General features: G+C 42.9%; 1 protein-coding gene across 1 annotated transcript; it reads right to left on the bottom strand.

Annotated features, from left to right (window-relative positions):
• Positions 1–15: 15 nt before the first annotated feature.
• On the bottom strand, positions 16–2,039 carry LOC120895475 (26S proteasome non-ATPase regulatory subunit 12). Its single transcript, XM_040298914.1, has 3 exons — positions 1,854–2,039; positions 813–1,775; positions 16–742 (listed from the first exon to the last, which is right to left on the bottom strand). The coding sequence occupies exons 2-3, from the start codon at positions 1,721–1,723 to the stop codon at positions 262–264; spliced, it is 1,392 nt and encodes a 463-aa protein (XP_040154848.1). The 5' UTR covers positions 1,724–1,775; positions 1,854–2,039; the 3' UTR covers positions 16–261.
• Between the last annotated feature and the right edge of the window lie 19,550 nt (positions 2,040–21,589).

The raw sequence follows: 21,589 nt of genomic DNA on the forward strand, positions 1-21,589 counted from the left end.
TCCAAACCCAAGATGTATTGGTTGTTTTCGTGTTTTCACGCGCATTTATTTCAAATTACCATTTTTATACTGTTCTGCAGACGAGCTTTTTATGAAACTTCTCTATAACAAATTATAAATGTTTTCATCGGTTGTCCTCCGTGACGGAAGAAGAAAACCCCCTCAACTGCCTGCCCGACCCAAAGTCGAATGACGGAACGAAACTCTGTATTATTCTTTTTTTGTTTCATTAATTGGAGATATTGTTCATCAGTCTTCTCCTCACGATGATGACGACGCGGCTGCTGCCACCGGCATCGGCATCACGTTGTTGATGCACTCCTCCTTGTTGATCAGGTGGCAGGTTTTGTTAACCAGATTCATGAGCTCGTTCAACCCAAATGCCCAATCGTTCAGCACCTCGGAGGCTGACTTTTTCTGCGAGAAATGGATAATGCCCGCCGGTCGGTCCGTCTTTACCTTCAGCGTGCCGGCGTTGACCATCCGCGAAAGGTACTCTTCGCACTCGCCCTCGCTCAGATCCAACAGCTCCGCCATACGCTTCAGATTGATGCGTGTGTAGTAGTTGGAGATGATGCGCACGTTATGCTCGATCAGCCGGTTCTTCAGCTCGGCCCAACACTTCTTGCCGTGGCTAGTCTCCTGGTTGAAGATGTCGAACGTGTTCAGCTCGGCCCCGTACACCGTGCAGAGGGCGTCGAAATTGATCAGCTCCTTGCACATGAACAGGCGCAACAGTTCCCTGCGGACGGAAGCGTTTGTTACGTTAGCACAGTGCGATAGCGCAGAATGGTGGAATGGGTACTACTTACTTGTACACCGGCAACTCCTCCAGCAGCTTGTTCTTCGACAGATTGTGCATCATATCGACCTGCTCGTTGTCGTAGGGCGAAAGGATGCAGTACAGCACGGCGTAAATCATCATTTTCTGCCGTCGCTCCGTCTCCTGCGCAATCATGTCCGAATCCACCACGGCCAGATAGTGGCGGGAGGTCTTGATGAACGACGAGTCCTTATCCAGCCGGATCATCAGATCGTAGTACTTGAGCTTCAGGTCCTGTTGCTCGGCATCGTTGAAGAACTTGATGTTAATCTTCTTCGCGATGATCTGCGTGCGGACAAAGTCCTGCTTGGCCAGGCAGAGGCGCATCTGTTCCAGGATAAGCTCCACCTTCTCGCGCTTGTCCATCGTGCCGTACGTTTCGACCTGCAGCTCCTCCATGATGGTGGCCGCACCGGTGACGTCCCCGTCCGCCTCCCGGATGTCCGCCAGCATCTTCGTTAGCCGGGCACGCTCGACCTCGACGTAAATTTTGCCCTCCGTCACCGTACGCAGCGTGTCGATCAGCTTCAGCTTCGTTTCCTTGTCCGGCGTCTGGTCCACGTAGGTGCAGCACTCTTGGATCATCTTGGCCACCGCCTGCTTGGACTGGGACCGACGCTTCACCAGGATTGTGACGTACTCGTTCAGATAGTTCCAGTTGCGGGCCTCGAAGCAAATCTGCACGATTGCGATCAGTACGCGCGCACTGGACACCATGTCGGCACCGATGCGCGTTTGCTTCTCGAGCTGGAGCAGAATTTCGAGCGCCTCGTTGAACTTGTTCTCGTCCTTTGCCATCTCCTTGCAGAGCGGGATCTTTTCGTCGCAGGTCGCACTGTAGTCGACCTCCATCTTGACGATGCGGCCCTCGAACGCGTTAATGTCCATGGCTTGATCCATTTTTCGGCCGGATTCGCTTCTTTGTGCTCTCCCCGTAGGCGCTGTCTGTGTGCTGAAGGAAAAGCAAAACAGAGCAAACGCTGTAGCGATTGGTAGTTGGGATGTGATTTTACGCCCAAACACTACTTACATCTAGGGAGCAGAACTACTCGTTCGAGGTACTACTGCTACAGAACCACAAACGCAGTGCGTTTAGCTGTATGTTGTTTGTCTTTTGGAAGAATAAAACTTCACCAAATTATGCACAAAATGTTTGGCGTGCGGCGAGCGAGTGATTCGTGCGTTTTCCCAGCTTGACAGATGATGACTTTGCGGATTGTGTTTTCCTTTTTTTAATTCAACGCTGTCAAACGAACTGTCAGCACTTCGGGAAACTTCGGCTGCGAATGCAGGGTTGGTTGAACAATGTTATGATGGGTTGGATTTCTGAGCGAGATATTCTGATGTTATTGATATTTATATAAGAGATATAAAAAAGAATAAGATAGATAGAACTATTTTTATTATTACAATCAATCTAAAAAATACCCTGGCTTAAGTTTTTTTTTAATTGGGGAAAAATATGTTCACCCTCCATTGATCACAAACTCTGCACCGTTACTCGATTTCGCCTCGCTTTCGTTAGTTCAAGTACGCAGCCATTTCGTCGATATTTTTGAAATAACCGTTGGTTGCAGCTATAATGGCTGCGGCTGCGGCGGCGATATTCCGTTGGCCGAATATGTTTATTTATATTAGGTATATTTTCGTTACAACTCAAACATAGTTTTTAATAGTTAAATACATAACAAGAAATGTATTAATAGCTTTCGAACACATTTGTGTATCTTGAAATGTCATAAAAACGTGAAATGTGTATGTTTGAGAAAATCACCATTCTTAACCTATGTACAAACATTATCTATTCTTGTTTGCGTGACCTGCAAATGTTTTGCAGTATTCTATTAGCATGCGATTATAGAGCAGCAATAAGCAAAGGCCTCGAAATATAGCCAATCACGTGCCGGAATAAAACATAACATGCTAACCTTTGCAGAACTGTCCCTTTCGACATTTCGAACCGGGACATTGCTGCCGGCAATGATGAAAGTCTACTGATGTGCCCTCAGCCCCTCTTCCCCCCAACTCGCTTCCCTTGAACGCTTCTTGCTTGTTCCACCTGCGCGCTGTGCGGGGTTGAAAATGGTGTCTACCTTCCGGCAAAAGTCCCGACTCGTAGCGCAAGCAAATGAGACGAGGAAAGGCCTCGGTAGGGCCAGTGTTTGGTCGGTTAAGCAGAAAGGCTAGGAGGGGCTTTGCTCAAACAAGCAGCAGTAAAAAATAAACATATCGTCACAGCATCATCCCCCTGCTCACGGGGCAGAAGCGCTAGCTTCCTGTGCTTCGATGCCGCTCGATAGGTCAAATCAAAACACGATCTGCCTGTGCTCGGATAGCCCGCGGGCAGGTGGAAAGTTACCGCCCATCCACCAGTTCACTTCAACCGTGGCGGGAGAGGGGCTAGCAAAACAGGGCGACACCACCACTGTCACGGATGAGCGATTAAAGGAAACATGATTTTTTTTTTGCCTAGCGCGTTTGTTTTTATATTGCGCGAAAAGCTACGCATAGAGAATGTCAGACGTCACAGCTTTACTGCTGTGTGTGAGTGTGGCCCACATCAGGCCGTGTAGTCGGAAAATGATGGTATAAATTTGATGCAAATGATCATTGGTGATAACGGTGAAGATGTTTGGTAAAAGTATGAGATTTTGTGTTGAAGTAAAGATTTATTTTGTAAAATGTTTAAAGTTTTTTAGTAAAATAATTATAGGACATCTTTGATTTAATTTTATTTTCCATTTGTATTAAAATTGATTTGCAAAATATGTGTGAAAGTTGAATTATAGCAAGGATACTGAATACTGCGAAACAGGCCACAATACACCATTCGAGCATTACACAAATAAACATCACGGAATGGAGCTGTTGTTCATTGGCGTATCAGTTTCAATCGTTAGAATCAGTGTTAGAGTGTGTTGTTCTAATTGTGATATTATGGTGATGCAGCACAATTATTATTTAATAGACATAGAGTACAATAAAATCAGACAAAGCAGAGTTTCATAATTTAAATGAGCTTGATTATTTAGAAACTATATATAATTTCCAGAATGAAGTGTTGATGTAAAAAAACCAAATAACAACTGAACAATGTTGATATATCTTAAAAAGTTGTGTGGATGGCATAACTTTAGGCGTTTATTGACACAGGTTGCTTCCTTTGTATGCGAAGAAGGATTTTTTGACCAATCACAAAATTGTAGTAAAATAGCATTATAATTGAATAGCATACCTTCAGGCGTTGAGAGTTTGGCAAAGCGGTAATGGCTCGTACAGCCACAGAACAGCTGAATAAATTCGTATTCGATAAATTTTTCATAAATTATGCACATAATTTTGCACATTGATAGCAAACAGATCGTTTCAACATGTTTTCCCATATCGTCCAGACTCAGTAATGAATTAAAACACAAATGAATCTCGCATTGCTCGTTGCGCCAATACACGCGTGTTGTACTGGGCGCTCCAAAACGTGTTGCTTCTACCGGCCCTGCTCACCGGCTAGCACCGTCTCGGTATGTGAGTAGGGCAAAATGGGTACGCGTTAACCTTCAATCGCCCTCCTACCGAATGTCTCGAGCCGGCAGATGAGAGCGAACGTCCTTTTACACACACACACTCACACCTACACGGCCAACCGCCAGCGAGGGTGCGTTAGAGTGTGAAAGCTTTCCGGAAACGGTCTCCTTGCACGGTTGCCACTGGGCTCGAGATTGAGCCAGACCTCGAGCCAAGAGTTCTCACGCATCCGGCTGACTGTGGGTGTGTTTTGCGTGCGTATGTGTGTGTGCGCGTTCGCCTATGAATGGCAATGCAATGGGGTACAGGTGGCCCGTTTCGTTAGCTAGGAGCAGCATAGAATGGCACGGTGATCCTTGAAGGTGCTCCCGTTTGCAACTTTCGCGGTTCAAGGTCATGAACCGTTTGCTTGCATCGCCTCCGCGCTCTGTACCACACGCCACGTACGCTCCACAGCACAGTTCACGGCCGGGGCAGTATGGGGACGATGAGTGCATCGTGGATGCTGATGCGATGCAACAGCGCGCATAATCCGGGTGCAGTGAGTGCCACAGGGAAGGTAGCCGTTTTCCCAGGGAAAACTGAGTGCTTGAGCGATTGACAGAGCGCTAATAGCATCCTTGAGATGGGAATGGGTAGAAATATGCTTCCGCAACCGAATGAAAATTCATTAAAGAATATGGTTATCGATGGTATCGATGGTGGTAAGACAAACTTCTTCGAAAAATGAAAGCATGTTGAGAAACACTTTTGGAGGGTTCAAGTAAAAAATCGTAAGTGAGAATTTGAGTTACCACATACACTTCGGGTGATTACATACTGCAAAATCATTCATAACCATGAAAAATAGAGGCAGTTTTATCGTGCCAAATGGCCGGGGCTGTCGTTAAACTGTTACTTCACAATCCGACTGGATTTTCCATACAAAAATAGAACATGTACACATATTTTAGACACTCATGTGTAGCCCACGTTTTAACTTAGTAATCGTTAAAATGGCTTCGTCCTATTTTAATCGATCGCATTTATAGACTTCGATTGGCAGCCATTTCGGATGAAACATCCTCCATGCCAACGTTCAACGTGAAATGCTAGATCACCGAAAGCGTGAAGCACTGGAAAGCGCCCTAAATGAAGCAAAATGCACATAAGCTTCGTCAATATCGAATTTCACTCCGCCCGCATTCGGCGAATCGCTGAATCGATAATGGTTCGGCGTACATTCAACAGGTAGCGGTTTTTGTGTATTTGTTGGTTGCTGGTTGTTGATGGTTGCTTTTTGCACAATAGCTGACAAAGGGGATGTAATATTGCAAAATGGCAGAATTTTGCAGTGCTTTTCATTTTATGAAATTTTATTTATTTTTCAGATTCAGATGAACAGTCGTTTAAATTGTTTGTTGGTAAGCTGCGGGGAAAATGTAAAATGTTTCCAACCGTTTAGTTTAAATGTAATAAACAGTGCTATGAATTGCGCTATGAAAGCAGCTTTTTGCAACATATTGCATACTTTTAGGCGAATCGGAACACGAAATGAAATACGCCGAAAAGTATGCAATGTAATTGCATATTTCATTTGTTTACATCACAGGACCATCCTTTATAATGATTAAAATACGAATTGCGTTTCGATAAACAATTTGCACACAGCTATGAAATGCGCTTTCGTTTCGTACCAAATAGTTTGAAAAACTAACCTTATTTCAAACCCAAAATCAAACGCACCATGCCGTGAAGAATTCGACTAGCAAAGCTGGATTCCGGTCGGTCGAGCTTGAAATAGTCAAACCTAAGCTAAACATTCAGCTTCACCATTCCCTCCGTTCGACGGGTAACGATGCCCTCCAGCGTTTTCCGCGCTAACAAACGGGAAGCGCATGAACGGGAAGCATATTTCCGGCCCGTTTCCGTTCCCCCGCTTCTGCCTTCTGCGCTGCCTTGGAATAGGAATAGTTTTGAATTGTTCGCATGATTTATGCGCTAGATAAGTCCGATCAGTGCTGTGGGTTGTCGGTCGGTGTAGAAGCGGCAAGCGCCAAGTGTGCGCTCACCCAATCCCATGTAAACCCGGGATCCGAGCAGATTGAAGGGTATCCCATTCAATAGTTGATGCTGCGTTCCCACTGGCTTCCCTCGAATGTGTTTGTGTGTGTGGTGCGTTGCCCGTAGTAGCCATCCCAATTTAAGCTGCCCTGCTGTAGCCACAACAGCAACGCAAGAAAAAGAATAAAAATCAACATCTTTGATGGTCGCTTGGTGGAGAAGGTAGGCAGCAAGAAGCGAACACAAAGCGGTAGTGGTACAGCGATAACAAATAAAAATGTGATAAGGATGCGAAAGCTTGGCTGAAGAGTTGCTGCTGCTGCTATTGCTGGTGAAGTGCTTCTCGAGCGAGAATGAAATGGATACGGCGAGGAAGGTGGTAGCAGCGAACGGCACGGAACTTGAATCAAATGTGAAGGAACCGGTAGATCGGGACCGGGTGAAAGAAGATTCGTATTATGTTTTTTTGCTGTCCTCTCTTTTTGGTTGCTTTCCCTTTTCTCCCATTCTATTGGTTACGGGCAATTTTGCACTCTCGCAAAGCTCCTTTATCTCCTGGTTGGGCTTTTTTTTGTACCTCGCCTCGCCTTAGCAGATTTATCTATCTTGGCTAGATAAGGGGTCAAATCTTATCAAACCGGACTTCATAGAGCGGGAAAATTCAAGTACGCACTTGGTACTTTTACTCCCACTTGCCTTTTTACCTACCTTTACTGCCATTAGGCGGCCGGAAGCGGGAATGGTGAGAGCAGGATCGACAAGCCGAGGCAGAATCGTAGAGCGCGTTCTCAAGCCTCGGACGCTTTTTAGGATGAACGCGTGCTCGGGCACGCTTTGACGAGCAATATTTCCATTCCGTGGAAAATTAACCATACCGCTTCGATCCTTGTCCATTCTTGTTCTTGTTCTGCTCCTTTCTTTCCGAGATGTAAAGTGCCTGCGGAAAAGCTCCTCATCGGTGAGATGAAACGGATGACAACATTAAGGCGAATCCTTACCGCTTGCTAAAGCGGAGTTTTCGTTCCTTTGCTTTTCATCCAGCGCCACAACGCAATTCGTTCCATCCACCCAACGGGGTCATTCGGTCGATGCGCACAGGGAAGGGAGGGAGTTGGGTCGTAAAAAAAAAGATCTTGTTTTCGCTCTAAGATGTTCCAATTGTTCTTGCTCTAGTCGGGTGCATTCAAAGGGAAGTGTCTGTTGTTTTTTTGTTCGCATTTGAAGTTTATTTGAATTCCGGAACCACTCGGGGTCTTTGGAATAGGACCGCGACTAGTGACTCGATTTTCGAGCCATCCTTGGTAGGGAGGGTTTGATCTTTGACCACTATGTACCACGGAAAAGGCCGGCACTTGCTCGGAAAAATCGCTCTGTACTGTGAGTATTTTTGGATTTGGTTCGCTCACTGCTTCAGGTCCAGGAAAATTTAGTACTCAAAAGTGGAAGTTATATGAAGCCGGTGAAGTGTGGTGTTAGTGTTTGAAATAATTTAAAGTAAGCTTCGCAGGAAAACGAATTATTTATTGAGTAGGCGCGTGTGAGTGCGTGTGATGCTCAATGCAGGTGGAATAATTCATTCGATTCGGTCTTTTGCAGTGACTTTGACAGTACCTGGGGACTGAGTCGTTGAACATCACTGCTCAAGTATTCCTTTTTACGATGCAATTATAGAAAGCTTCTTTCCAAAAATGTTCATTACTATTCAGAATTTTTAATGGGGTTTTCTAATGAATAGAATTCTATTTTAAGAGTTTGGTTAAGGTTTGGATAAATTGATGGATCGGCGAACTAATATGAATTGATGGATCGAGGGACAAGATTGAAGTTTAACGTAGCTGGCAGTTTCTTTGAACATGTTTCACCGCGAGCAACGTAAATTGAGAAGGGAAATGTAGGACGAAATAATTCCGAACAACCAAAAAGAAGAAAACAATGGCATCACGAGATGGTTCCATTCATAAATGCCATTCAGGTTATCGGTTTCGTTGAAATTCCGAATGAAAAGTGATTTTCAATTTGTACAGAGATTCTAGTTCAGAGCCGATCTGCATCAACAGACTTTTCTAATAAAAACGCCTAAAAGTATGCTCATTTCATCACAAACTATATGCAGAAAGTTAGCTGCACTAGATTTTCAAGGTACATACTTTAATTCTAAAATTAAATTACATTTTCCGAATGTGGATTCACTTCCGAATGTCCAAATAATTATTCACTGCCTCCAAGATGTTTTCCAACAGCTGCCAAATGGTGTATTTGCTTAAAAATGAAATTTCAGTTTCAACACATGATTTTCAACACATTACAAACGCTGTCACAGCCTGTCAAATTCAATTCAGCTTGATACGTGTTGAAAATCATGCTGTAGAAAATACATTTGAAACTGACTTGAAATGCTTACGTACAAGATACTAAAATGATTTGAGTTTCAATCTGGATCTACTTCATTAACTTATCTGTAAATTACTTTTCTCAAGTGTAGGATTCTGTTGCAAGACTGCGTCATCAAAATGGGGCTTCAAATAATGAAACTTATTGAAAGCTGCTCCACTACCTAATTATTGTAATGACGTCTTACCTTTTTGGACGTGATATCATCAACCTTTCCGCTAACAATAATGAGCGTCCTCCTGCAGACGGAAGAGTTTTAAGCGACAAAAAATGATGCTTACCACAAATATTCATTATCTCCCCATTATCAAAGCCGGGCAGCGTTATACCTACCTTCACCAACGGGAAGCTGCATTTTCTCCCTAATTAATACGTGATATTCCAGTGCAGTGGCAGTATGCAAGCGATGTGCCCTGTGGAATACGTCGTTGGCTTTTCCTACGTCAACGGTTTTCCAATGCAATGGTAGAACAAAAAAGGACTCGTAAAAGCGTATTAGTGTACTCCTGTGTGAAACCATTTATCAAATCCGTTCCATCGTGCATCCTTTATCCAATGAAATCATTCGCACACACACACACACACGTGCGCGCGTTTTCAAAGACTCATGAGCTCTGGCACACATTCGCCAGATCACGCGCCATATTTACAGGTCCCATGCCGTACAGGTAGCAGTAGATCCAGCTGCTACTTCTAGTTCTGTGTAGTCCTTTGGTTCTTCCATTTCCATCTCTGGACCGAGCACGCTCTAATCCGATGCCAATGGTGTCCCGGCTGCACCGATGATTTATCGCACCAACCGGCCAAAATGGATGGAACGAAACTTTGCACCAGAGTGAAAACGTGGTCAAAAACTGCTTCATCCCAGATTGGGTTATTCGTGCTGGAGTTGTGGTTCATCTGCAAGGATGGGGCAAGCGGATCGAAACGAAGTCGTAGTGTGCACGTAAACATCAATTTCAAGTGAAAAAGATTGTATTTAAGGCTCAAATACTTTCATACGTTGATGTGGATACAGTTCCAAACACTTATCCAAATATTGATTATTGTTTTCAATTCAAACCATTTGCCTACCTCTTCATTTTTGCTCCAAAACTAACCGAAAAACAATAAGCTCCCAAGCTTATGCACCAATATGTTTATCCTTCCAATGTGCCAATGCTGCCTGTCTACTTGCATGCCGGCCCTTCCGATTGCATCTCAACCTGCATGCACGCAGACGCCCAAACACGGTAGCCAAACACGGTGGCAAACAAACTACAATGTTGCGATGGCTTTGCAGCAAACCTCCAACGTTAATCCCCGCAATCCATCGTGGCAGGATTTCCATGGTAGGCGTTTAAGATGGTATTAGTATCTCAGCCTCCCCGGTATGCCGCATATTAGGCCACCTGCCACCACTGAAATACAGGCGCTGGTGCCGGGAAGAGCTGCTTCAGCCACCACCGACACAGGCCGAACGAAAAGCGTAAAGTGCGTTGGTGTAAAACCATTTTCACACACACTGTTTGTTGCATTTGTTGCTTCTGTCGGGATGCAATTTTTTCTCCCCAATTTTCCATCATCCAAATGCTGCTGCACAAGCTGCGGATGTGTGTGTGTGTGTGTGTGTGCTGTGCACTGTATATTATGACCATGAGCTGTCCTGTGTAAACGCACGCATGCATAGCAACGCGCCAACAATATAATTGCAGCCGGCAGTTCCGACTATGCAAACGGATCATGCAGCCGGAAATGCTAAAAGGTGAAAGGCTCATATGCTATGGATTTCGTTAGAATGCGTTTGTGTGTGGGCTAACGCTGCGATGAGATGCTACACTGTCCGATCAGATTCCAATTGTAAATGTGCGTTTGCGATTCAACTCGAATGCATTTGCAATGTGGGCAGGGCAATGCAATGAAGGGGAGGAGAGGGGGTGGGGGACGGGGATTAGAGGTGGAAAAACCGGAAGCAGACAGCTTTTGATTATTGTGCAATTAAATAAACTGAAAGCTCATGTATAAATGATTCGATCACCGGGGTAAACCTGGAATGTGATCCGCAAACTGTGTGAACGCATTATGAATCGTTGATATTTTATTCCGATTTAATTGGATGGTCGTGTGGATGTGTTGTGTGTGTTTGGTCTTGTGTGTGCTTGTGTGGTATGGCTAATTGGATTTGTGGAAATTATGCCCCAACATTCGATTGAATAGGCAAAGCTGCGTATTAGCGTTAAGGTTTTTGTATATAGAAGCATCTAATTCAAGTTTTAGTTCAGTTAAGTTTACAAATGAAGCATAATTTTACCCAAAAAAAACTGTGTTATGTGTTTCTGCATAAGTATAGGAAATTGTTATTATTTTACAAAGCAAATATGTTTAATACTATCTAAATACTGTGCTGCTATGAGCTTTTAATTGTATTTCTTTTAGATGCAGTTTGTTGGTTTTAAATTTATTGAAAAAGTATGTTTTCACAAAAAAGCAAGTAACTCAGTTCGAGTTTGTTACATCAATCAACAAAATTTTACAGAAAAAAACAACACATTTCAGTGCATCGCGCTCCCGAGTACGAAACACTAAACAAACACTAAGCTGACTCCCGCATTAACGCTGGCCGTTCAAACAGTGTGCAGCAATTGAAAGCGAAACATCACCCATAACTGACCCTCGACAGGAACAAACTCTCTAACTCACACACACAGAGAGATAGTACTAACCAGGACAACGAAATCGCCCTTGGCACTCCGTCGATCCAAATCAACACACTCGTGCCGAACGATCCGACGCCGGAAGTGTTGCTGCTGCCTAAAATGGTATGCATTTTCCAAACTCTAACACTTTTCCAAACCCAGTAGTGCGAGGCACAGGTCAGAGGCCGCGTTGCAGCCCGTGCCCAGTGTTGTTCCCGGGGTGAGTAGTGGACCTGTGTTTGCATAAGCTTTCGACCGTCCCACTCCACCCTCGGGCAACCAGAAACTATCTATCCATTCATTTTTCCTGCCGAACCTTTGAAGAGCGAGCGAGCGAGTGGTTGCACCTTGACCCGGTGACACAAGAGGGGGTGGGTTTGGCAGAAGGATGGGGGTTTGATTTGCAGCTTTTTTGTTTCTTTTTCCTTCCTGCATGTTTGTTTCATTTCCAGTTAGAACGCCGCGCTCGGTCATGGCCACGCTAGGAAGCTTAGCAAATCATTCCGCACCTTGCTGCTTCCTCTACCTCTTTCCAGCACCACTTGCAGCGGAAGCCTTCCCCACGTAAGTGGAAGCAACCGGAAATGAAAAAACACCTCCCTTCCGGGGGCGGCACATACACCCACAGACACATTCCACTGCCCGGCCCAGGGATCGGCAAGATTCGCATATTTGAAGTTTCGTTTCCAGTCCACTCCAACTCCGCTCCTTCTTTCCTTCGCATAACGCATTGAATGTACAGGAACTCGCGTCAGTATGTGTTTATGTGTGTGTGTATGTGTTGAATGGTACATTTTTTGCGCACCTTTCAAAATCTTTCGCCCTCTGACACATACACACTCATACACTCATAGCCCTCCCCTGGGCCCCGTTTCCAGGCGCTCACGGGCGCCTGCTTTGATGCAGCGGGTGAAAATCATTAACAAACTGTCGGTTGGCTTCAACTTTTTTCTGCCCACCTTCTACCTCCCCCACACGAATGGGCCGTGAATGGGAGCAGCTTTCGTGCTGCTGTTGCTGGCTTTCTTTCCATTTTTTGTGTGTGTGTGCTCTCATTTCTCTTGTTTCTCTTTAGATTTTCCGACATTCATTACACTTTTAGAACTTTTTCGCTTTTTTTTTCTTTTTTGTCCGTTTTTCTTTTCGTTGCATTGGGTAGTAGTAGGTTTGTGTTTGGTAGCCTTGCAATCAAAAGGAAGTCCATTTTTAAAACGGGTTAACATGGCAGATGTGAGAGTATGAGAGTGCCCCCGGTGTGCCGGCGAAGGATGTGTGCTGGAAATTGAATAGTTTAGCTGGTTATAACATTAACCTAATTAACGGTCGTGCTAGCACGCAATTGACATTTATTGCAGAGATTGTTTTAGTTTAGTATTGTGTATGAAATATTTCTGTTGAGATTGTATTGCAATTTTGTACAGAGAACAAGTTGTAATGATTGTATAAATGCCTAAATGTACGGGGTTTTCTAGCGAGTTCAACATCGGAAGCGAACAATTCGTTCCCGTAAAATGCATTTCAACAATAACAAAGGAAACTCGAATGATCTGTCATTGGTTGCTCGGTACACGTTCGACATTCATTTGACAATGTTGTATTGGGATTTTCGGATTGGAAATGAAGCTTATAGAGTTGAGCTGGCTTGAGAAATACTGTAAGAAATATACTATTATTTTACTCGTTGTTCCATAATGTATCTATCATATAATAGTAATACAGTTTAGTTTTCGGCCAATATGTTTCGTATGTTTCTTTCGTTGAGATATTTCCAAATTTTGATTCTCCAGAGACTCATGAATATCTAAAGATTCATTCATTAATCCAAGGATTCATTAATCTCCTAGGATTGATTAATCATCAAAGATTCATGAATCTATATGTTTCATGAATCCATTAACATTCATAAATCTCCAGGGATTTAGTATGATGATTTTCAGACATGAATGATTTTCAAAATATTGATTTTGCGCAATCCCATGGTACAGTGGTTAACTCGCAGAAGTTAACAACATGCTCGTATCGGTTCAAGTCTTGCATGGACCATCTCCCCTTACCAAAACAAACTATTCAGAGGCGTGGTGCTTGCCAAGAAGACTCAAAATTCTTATAGGTTGGCATGATCACGCCAAGAAGAATAATAATAAAAAAGCTCAAGCTCTATGAATATTTGGAGATTTATGAATCCTTTGAGCTTCATGAATCCCTAGTAGTTCGTAAATCTTTCGGGTTAAATGAATATTTTGAGATATATGAATATTTTAAGATTCATGAAGCTTTCCAATCGAGATTCCGAATCATTGAATTATTGAAAAAAGTTCATAAATTCATTAATCTGAATCAGATTTCTTCTTCTTCTTCTTCTTCTATGACACAACACCCGGTGCCAATCATGGCCTGCCTGTACCCACTAGTGAAGTGGGCTTCGCTTTCAATGACTTTGTGTTACCATAGCAGGATAGTCCGTCCTATGTATGGAGGCACGGTCTATTCGGGGCTTGAATTCATGACGGGCATATTGTTAAGTCGCACGAGATGACGACTGCTCCACCAGACCGGCACCTGAATCAGATTCAGATTAACACTAATACAGTTTAGGGCTACACAGAATACAGAAATGCTACCTTCATGCGTAGGTATAATAAGAATAAATGAAATGAAATTAAATAAAAATATTAAAAATCAAATGACTCATTCTCTCATAAAAATGTGTCCTAGAAGTCTTTTAATATCGATTTTCTTAAATATAGTGATTGATCGATAGTTTAAGTTAAATTTGTTGCTTGTTTGTAACGATATTCTACGATCAAAGTAAAATCAGTGTTATTTTATTTAATTTACTAATTTATACTTCAACTTGCTCGGCAATGCTATTTGATGTTTGATTATTACATTTTTCAAGTCAATGTACAGGCCGTGATAGCTTCCCAAAAGTTTAATTAAACACCTCCTAAGGGTAAGTTGGGCTCGGGACGCGATAGTTGGACGATAAAGCTGTAAACCATTTCCTACCCTTAATGTGAACCATTATTCCTAGAACACATTGAAACTAAATAGCGAAACAACAAAAAGAAAACTATTTCACCGCGCAACAGTGTGTGTGTGTTGTGCCCGGTAGCACGTGCCCGGGTCTACCTTGGCAGAACCCATTCCGTTTGGCCCCGGAAAGGAGGCGCAAAGATCGAGCACACAGTTCGTACGAAGGTTATGTTCTCTAGCGTGCTATCTACATATTACCCACTAACCTCAATTTTATGCGAACCACCTCACCTTTAGTAAGTGAGCGCACACACACACACACATACACACATACATTGTAACATTCGTCTTCTTCCTCTCGTACTCACTACCAATTTTTCCACCGTTAGGCTGTTTCGGTCTGGTTCTGTTTTCCGCCTTCGGGAAGGAAGGAGATGCGCTTTCCAAGAAAAACACCCTCCTACTATATTTTTCTACTAATAAAACCGTCAGCTAGGCTCCCGTCGCTGCTGCTTCCTCTCCAGATAAGGGTTCGCCCCGTCTCGCTCACCTGCCAAGACCAAGACCGGAGGGGGAGGTCAATCAAGGTGACCCCGACCGCGCGGAGGTGGGGTTAAGAGAGCCAGGGATAAAAAAAACCGGTGATGAAGTCGTAACCATGCGGCCCGACTTCATCCTCGGTCAGAGCGATACCCGGGGATGGGGGTTTTCAATTTTTATTTTCCCTCGCATCGGATGGCACACAGGACGCTTGCAGGATATAGGGGAGACGATTTTTAACCCGGATGAAAAAAGAATCCCCCACCATCACCGTCACCACCACCACCACCACCACTATCCCCATGGGCAGGTAGAAGTTCTGTTTTCCGTCCGTTTGGTTTCTGGGGTTTTTCCTCTTTATCTTTCGTCTTCTGTTGTTGCTATAGCTCCACTCAGCTTACTAGCTCGTTTTACTTTACCCTACCACTCAATCAGCATTAAGAGCTTCGCGGGCGGTAGGTAGTAAAGGGAAGCGGCAAGGGCGGGAGTCTTTTAAAGCGCACGAGATAGCGGCCCTGCAACGGGACGCGGGACCGCAGCATACGGTGCTGTAACGTGTGCATAAAGACAAAAAGGCGAAAAACATCACCCGGGACCGGTGGCTTAATCGTTCGGCCTGCCTGCCTACGTCTGCCTGCTACGGCACCGGGAGCTTTTGCGTTCCCGGGACCTGCTGGCGGCTATTTTTCATGGCGGTGGGGATTTTGTTTAGTTTCGATTAGCTTTCGAAAGCGCTGCTGCCGGTTGCAGGTGTGCAGTAGATGGGTACGGATTAATGCTAACCCGATGGCGAGTGCCCGTTGTTGGACGATGGATGGGCCGGGGTCATGGTCGATGGGTTAGTTGTTTAGAAGGGGCTTTTGTTCGATTGCCCTGCAGGACATTTTCGAGCGCTTGTGTGTGTGTGTTTGTGTGATACTTATGGTGATTGAAAATGCACCCAATGACTGTCGATACTAGTAGATAGTTTCAGACTGTTCGGTGTTATTTGAATAACACAGCAAATCGTTAGCTAATTCATCCTAGAAGAAAGGAAAAATGAAAACATAAATAGGAATTGTCCAATTTATTTAGCTACATGTTTTTATTATTTTCAATGTTGACTAATTGAAAATTACTAATTGTAAATCCAGTTACTGATAGTTGATCTGTAATTGAGAGTTGAAAATTGCCGGTAGCTGTTCTCGAGCGATTATTTTAATTTATTTAAAGCGTGTCCTGTTCAGTTACGTGGACACTATGGCAAACTATGGCATTTGAGGCGATTTTAAACAAATGTCTTTAAACCGTTTCCATCTCAATTGAAATTGGGTCACTGCCTGACTAATAATTAATGTTTTATTAGCTCAGAGATGCCAAACAGTTGGCCCGCGAAGTCTTTCGGTGTGGCCCGCGACCGCTCGAGTCAAAATTTATCGTGCATTTCTGCTTCTACAGTCAGTCAATTCCGTTTTTCAACTTCGCAGATTACTAATTGTCAGACCATCGTCCATCGCCGTAAAACCTTATCGGTGTTGCTGTGTTTTCTCTCTATGCATGTTTGCCTAAAAATAGATTATAATTTCGAAACACTGTTTGAGTTATAGAACAAAAACCAAAAATGCGTATTTTGCTGAAATCGTGCATTCAATTCCGGACATATCTCAAAAAAATCTCTTTCCATTTAGGATTTTTTTCCTATAATAATAAAAAATAAAAATCTTATTATTGTTGGTTTGAAGTGTTTGATGAAATAACTGATGTTTTAGCTTCAAACTCTTAAAACAATCGTAAAATGCCGTAATTAACTGACCCATGCTGTGTGTGGTTACGGAATATCAATTGTTCTTTTGATTTTAAGCACTCAATGAGGGTTTAGAAACCTAAAGAGCAATTTTTGTAAGAAAAAGGCTTCAAATAACGAGCAAAACCGCTCATCAAAAAGGGATAAAAAAGGGATCACTCTGCCCTGAATCTTTGTTAGCATATTGGTTTTAGAAAGTATAAAATCGAACCCCTTTTCTATGCATGGTTGCAGCTTAGAACATTATATTTCTGCAAAACGTTTAGAATTCGGCAGAAATCAAATGTCAGCAAAAACACGTTTTGATAGGATGTTACAAAGAATTTTAAGCTTTTCCATGAAGCAACACCAAGGCGACTATATACTAGACTACAGGTGAGCTTATAGCTCTGATTTTGGTTACCATAATATAAAGGGAGGAAGGAAGTTTCTAACTTACGTAAATACTGTTCACAAGTAGTACATGCTCAAAACATATTGATCATTATAATCACACCAATATCAACATAAAATTTACTATTATGCTATGAATAAACCAACCTACTTAGTCATTGCCAGTTATTTGCCCTAATTTTTACGTGTCTGTTGTTAGCTGGCACAGATTTTGAAAATATCAGATGCCTAGACCCAAACGAAAATAATCTCCTACAAAAGTCCTTTAGTAATATGTTTCTTGGATTTAATAACAAAACTATTTGCATTAATGTTTTTACTGTTATCGTAACGTAACTGTTATCCCAATATGAACTAAAAGAAACTGTTAATGATCCGATTTTATATAACGCTTGGTAAAATGAGTTCGTACTCGATGAATCTCCAACTGGATGTATCAGCTACTTACATTGAATATATTTTTATTTTCAATTTATTTTGAATATTAAAATAATTCTTATCATCAAAATGAGTAAATATTGTAGCTAATAAACTTAATGTTTATCTTCAGACATTTTTGCAATATAGGCGAGGGTAAAACATACTTTTTCCCATTTATATCTTTAAAAAAAAGTAAAGCGAATCATTAAAAAACTTTTCTACCTAAAACAAATTTTACACACACTGTATTGAATAAAATGTGTAGATCACTGTCGTGTTTTTTTCTCTCCCATCCAGCGCCTCACACGCCAACCGCTCGGGTTGTTCTCATGCTCACCCATTTTTTTGCTGATAAAATTTTAGGCCTACTGCTTATATGGATGCATTTTCTGCGTTGTATGCGCTTTCCGCGTGGCCGCTAGCTGATGAGACGTTATGTTCACTTACACGAGTGGTATCACAGCTGTGAGACGGTTTTGTGGCTCACTGCTGCTGCTGCTGCTGCTCGATTGCAGCCCACCAAGTGAGCTGGAAAAGCATAACCCGGGAAAACCGCTAGACGAGCGCATAGGAGTTCGATGGAAAGCTTTTTTCACGTTCGATTTCGCTCACGCTCTCGCAGCATCTCACTGAGCGGATGAGTGATGAAGCGAGTGATTTGAAGGAAATATGGGTGTTTCTGCATTACCAATTGCACGTTTAACGTCTTGTTAAGGTTCTTTTGCAACAACAATAATATAAAAATATTTGTAGCACAGTGCAAACATTGAACAAGGTTGTTATGCCAAGACTCGTTTGTCGCAGAACATTGATTTCTCGAACGGCTTGAGTTTCATATCCCAAGGTGTTTGGGCATCAAACCTTAGGTTGCGATTTTTGTGACACGATACGAGACCGGACCGGTGGTCACGATATGTGTGTCTTACAGACACACCTTCTATCGTTAAGCATCGAGCCCCAAATCAAATTTAAAAAAGAAAAGAAAAACACACACAAACACCAACATCTCCCTGCAATCAAACCCGTTCCTCTGCCGTGTGGAGCGCTGGCAGACTTTGGGGATTTAATTTATTACGTCAAATTTACATATTTACCAAACCTAACCTTGTCTTGTCGTGTCGAGGTTCGTTCGCGACCGTACCGGGAGGAACCGGTTGGTTGCCGTGAAACGAACCAACCATCCTGCCAAGTTTTGGCCGTGCTGCCGCGTGCGTGTGTTGTCACTTTCACTCGGAATGAAATCGAAATTTCCTTCCTTCCCGTTGCGCGTTTTGTCGGGTCAGATTTGGAAGAAAATTTGATCGCAACCTTCGTCCGCCAAAGACGTTTTCTTTAAAAGCGATGCTAAAAATCGCTTATTGTGGTTAAATTTCACACCTCTCCCCTGCTACCATAACGATAACGATGGTCACCGTGCTCGTTTCTGGCTCAGACATTTCCTGGAAAGGGCGAAACCATTCCCTTGTCCATTGATGATTTCGGACCGGAAGTGAAGTGATTCGTTTTAATTCCAAGTTAACCCCGCCAACGAGCGGGATGGGAATTTCCTTAATTTTAATTAAAAGAATCTTAGCAATTTGGCTGCAATTAGCCGGCGTGGTGAAGCGTGGATGAAGATCGTTACATATTTTCAGCTTTAGCCGCCATTAGCCTCCACCACCCTCCCTGTGGAGTGGAGCTTTTGAATAGATGCAAAGCTAAGTAGCAGCGAAAGCTTCCTTTTCCGCTGGTTCGCAGCGTGGATCGCGCTGTGTGACCATCTAACACCTCTTGCCTCGTGCCTTGTCTTGCCATTTCGAAAAAGGATGTGTAGAGGACAGGAAGAAGAAGGTGTTCTGACGGTTCGGCCAGGCCGTTTCTCTGCTCATCCTTCATTGAGTCCCGTTGTTCGTTGGCTAGTCACACTTTCCCGTTTGTGCGATGGGCGATGACCCGTTGCCGAAAATTAGCATAGCAAATCATCGGCATCTAAACAGCGCCACATTATAGCTGATTACGTATTCATATTTTGGCGACCGAGCGCACTGGACCGATGCGAAGGAGAAATCTTTTACGCCGCGTGTGCTGCGTAGAGAGAGAGAGATTAGACCGCGGCGTTCGGGCAAGGATTGGTCGTTCGTGATTTAATACGCGCCCGGAAGGTGCGTTTTATTCAGCGCCCGCCCTTCCGTTTAAGGGCTCGGATGGACAGGCTTCAGCGGTGTGCGTGAAAATGGGATATAAACGCAGCCGGGGTAACAGCTGAACTTGGTATGCGGCCGCAGGAAATGGTTGATGAAAACGTGCGTTTTTAATTACACGGAACAGTGGAGTGGCAGAATTCGCGGAATGGACAGTGCGGCATTGCCTGGTGTTGGTGGGCGCGCCTTGGATGAGAAGAAGGCAGCAAGATAAGCTGAAGATCCATCTTATATTGATGTTGTATGGTTAGGTTTGACGTTCGAATGGTTGCGAGTTTAGAATTACAGTGGAATCATCCAGTTTAAGAGTTTATGTGCTTGTTGTATCGAGGAATATCTTATCATTTGAAAACTAACGATCATCATTTCAATCAATCATTCAATAAGCATAACTGTTTTGTGGTGCTTTTTTATGTTTATCATCAATTTATTGCTGCCGTTATTCAAAGCCCATATAACGTAATTTAATGACTTGTAAGAAACATAACTATTACTAGACTGTCTAGATTTCTTTGGACATTTAAAGATGATAATTCTCGTTATTGCAAGAACCGCACGTTTTTTAACTGCTGGGAAGAATGAACTGTAGCAGTGTATGGGAATGAATTCTGTGCTCGTGCTGTTGCTGTTTGGCTCTGATGCGTTAACTCATGATGAGAGAGAAAAAGAGAGTTAGAAAAAGGCACGAGAGCACGGGGGAGTGTTTGCCGGAGATCTGACGCTTTGAATGAAGCAAACAAATGAGAGATAAATCGTCAGGTTAGGGTTTCCGAGGCAGTTTATGTTTGTGTGGTGCAATTTATTTTTTAACATAATTTGTAATATAATATACCAAACAACTTCAACTCGTTGGTATCTTATAGTATTTCGTTGATAGAATTTCGTTGATGTTTTTTTCAAACTTCTGTTGAACTGTTTCTAATCTCTTATCGTGTGAATTTGATGTTTGTTTTCCCTTTTTCTTGTGAAAAAAATATATGTCACTTGTTCAGGCTCTAATTAAAAATGCCCAAGTAATTCATTAGAACCGCTATTTAATTTTTTTTTAAATAATTTTGAAGAAGTTCTATCAGTCCTAGGCTCTTTGTTTTTAGCAGTTAAGTCTTGAGCAGAATAATCATACACATGGCCATGTTATTTCTTCTTTTCTTCTATTTTATTCTATTCCATTATTTGTAAATGTGTGGTTTCAATTTCTTATTTCTCTTCAAACTTGTTTAATAGGAATTTCCGTTGAATCTTTTCAATCTTTAGTTTATTTGTGTCTAATTTCTTATTCCGTGAATTTGTGGTTTGTTTTCGCTATTTCTTTCCAAATTCTTTCAGGCCGGTCAACGGGTGATGAGATCCGGCTTAAAATCCCCGTGAAAAAACAATGGCAACAGACCGTTGAAGTGTTGTAAATCATGCTGAAGAAATAAAAAATATTATGATAGAATTTAAATATCACATTGATATGGAATAAGCACCCTAATCCACATAACATTTATTGTGTTTGTTTAGTTCACTGTAGACACTTCGTGCGTACTCTTGTTCCACTAAATTTGATTTTAGTATTTTCTTGCATTCGAGCTCAGATGAACCAACAATCTCTTAACAAACCCTTATCTGAAACTGGAACTTCAGACAGCAAAGGCCCTAACTCACTCGTCCCTCGGTGGTTCATGCCCGATTCACAACCTATCTCGCACGAGCTCCCTCTACGCTCTCCCGCATGATTTTGAACGCTCTTTAGCTCTCCACTCTCCGCTCTCTTTCTCGCGCTCCGCAAAACCTTCGCAAACGGGAGTGCAAACGGAATTCATTCGCACACACACGGACAGTTCATTTCGTTCAAACATTC

This window comes from Anopheles arabiensis, chromosome 2, assembly GCF_016920715.1.
Source record: "Anopheles arabiensis isolate DONGOLA chromosome 2, AaraD3, whole genome shotgun sequence".
NCBI classification, from domain to species: Eukaryota; Metazoa; Arthropoda; class Insecta; order Diptera; family Culicidae; genus Anopheles; species Anopheles arabiensis.

Bases quoted from the DNA above. Each gene is read 5' to 3' on its own strand.
- LOC120895475 (XM_040298914.1), bottom strand. From the start codon at position 1,723: ATGGATCAAGCCATGGACATTAACGCGTTCGAGGGCCGCATCGTCAAG. The intron at 743-812 runs GTAAGTAGTACC...TTCCGTCCGCAG, and splicing joins GAGGAGTTGCCGGTGTACAA to GGAACTGTTGCGCCTGTTCA.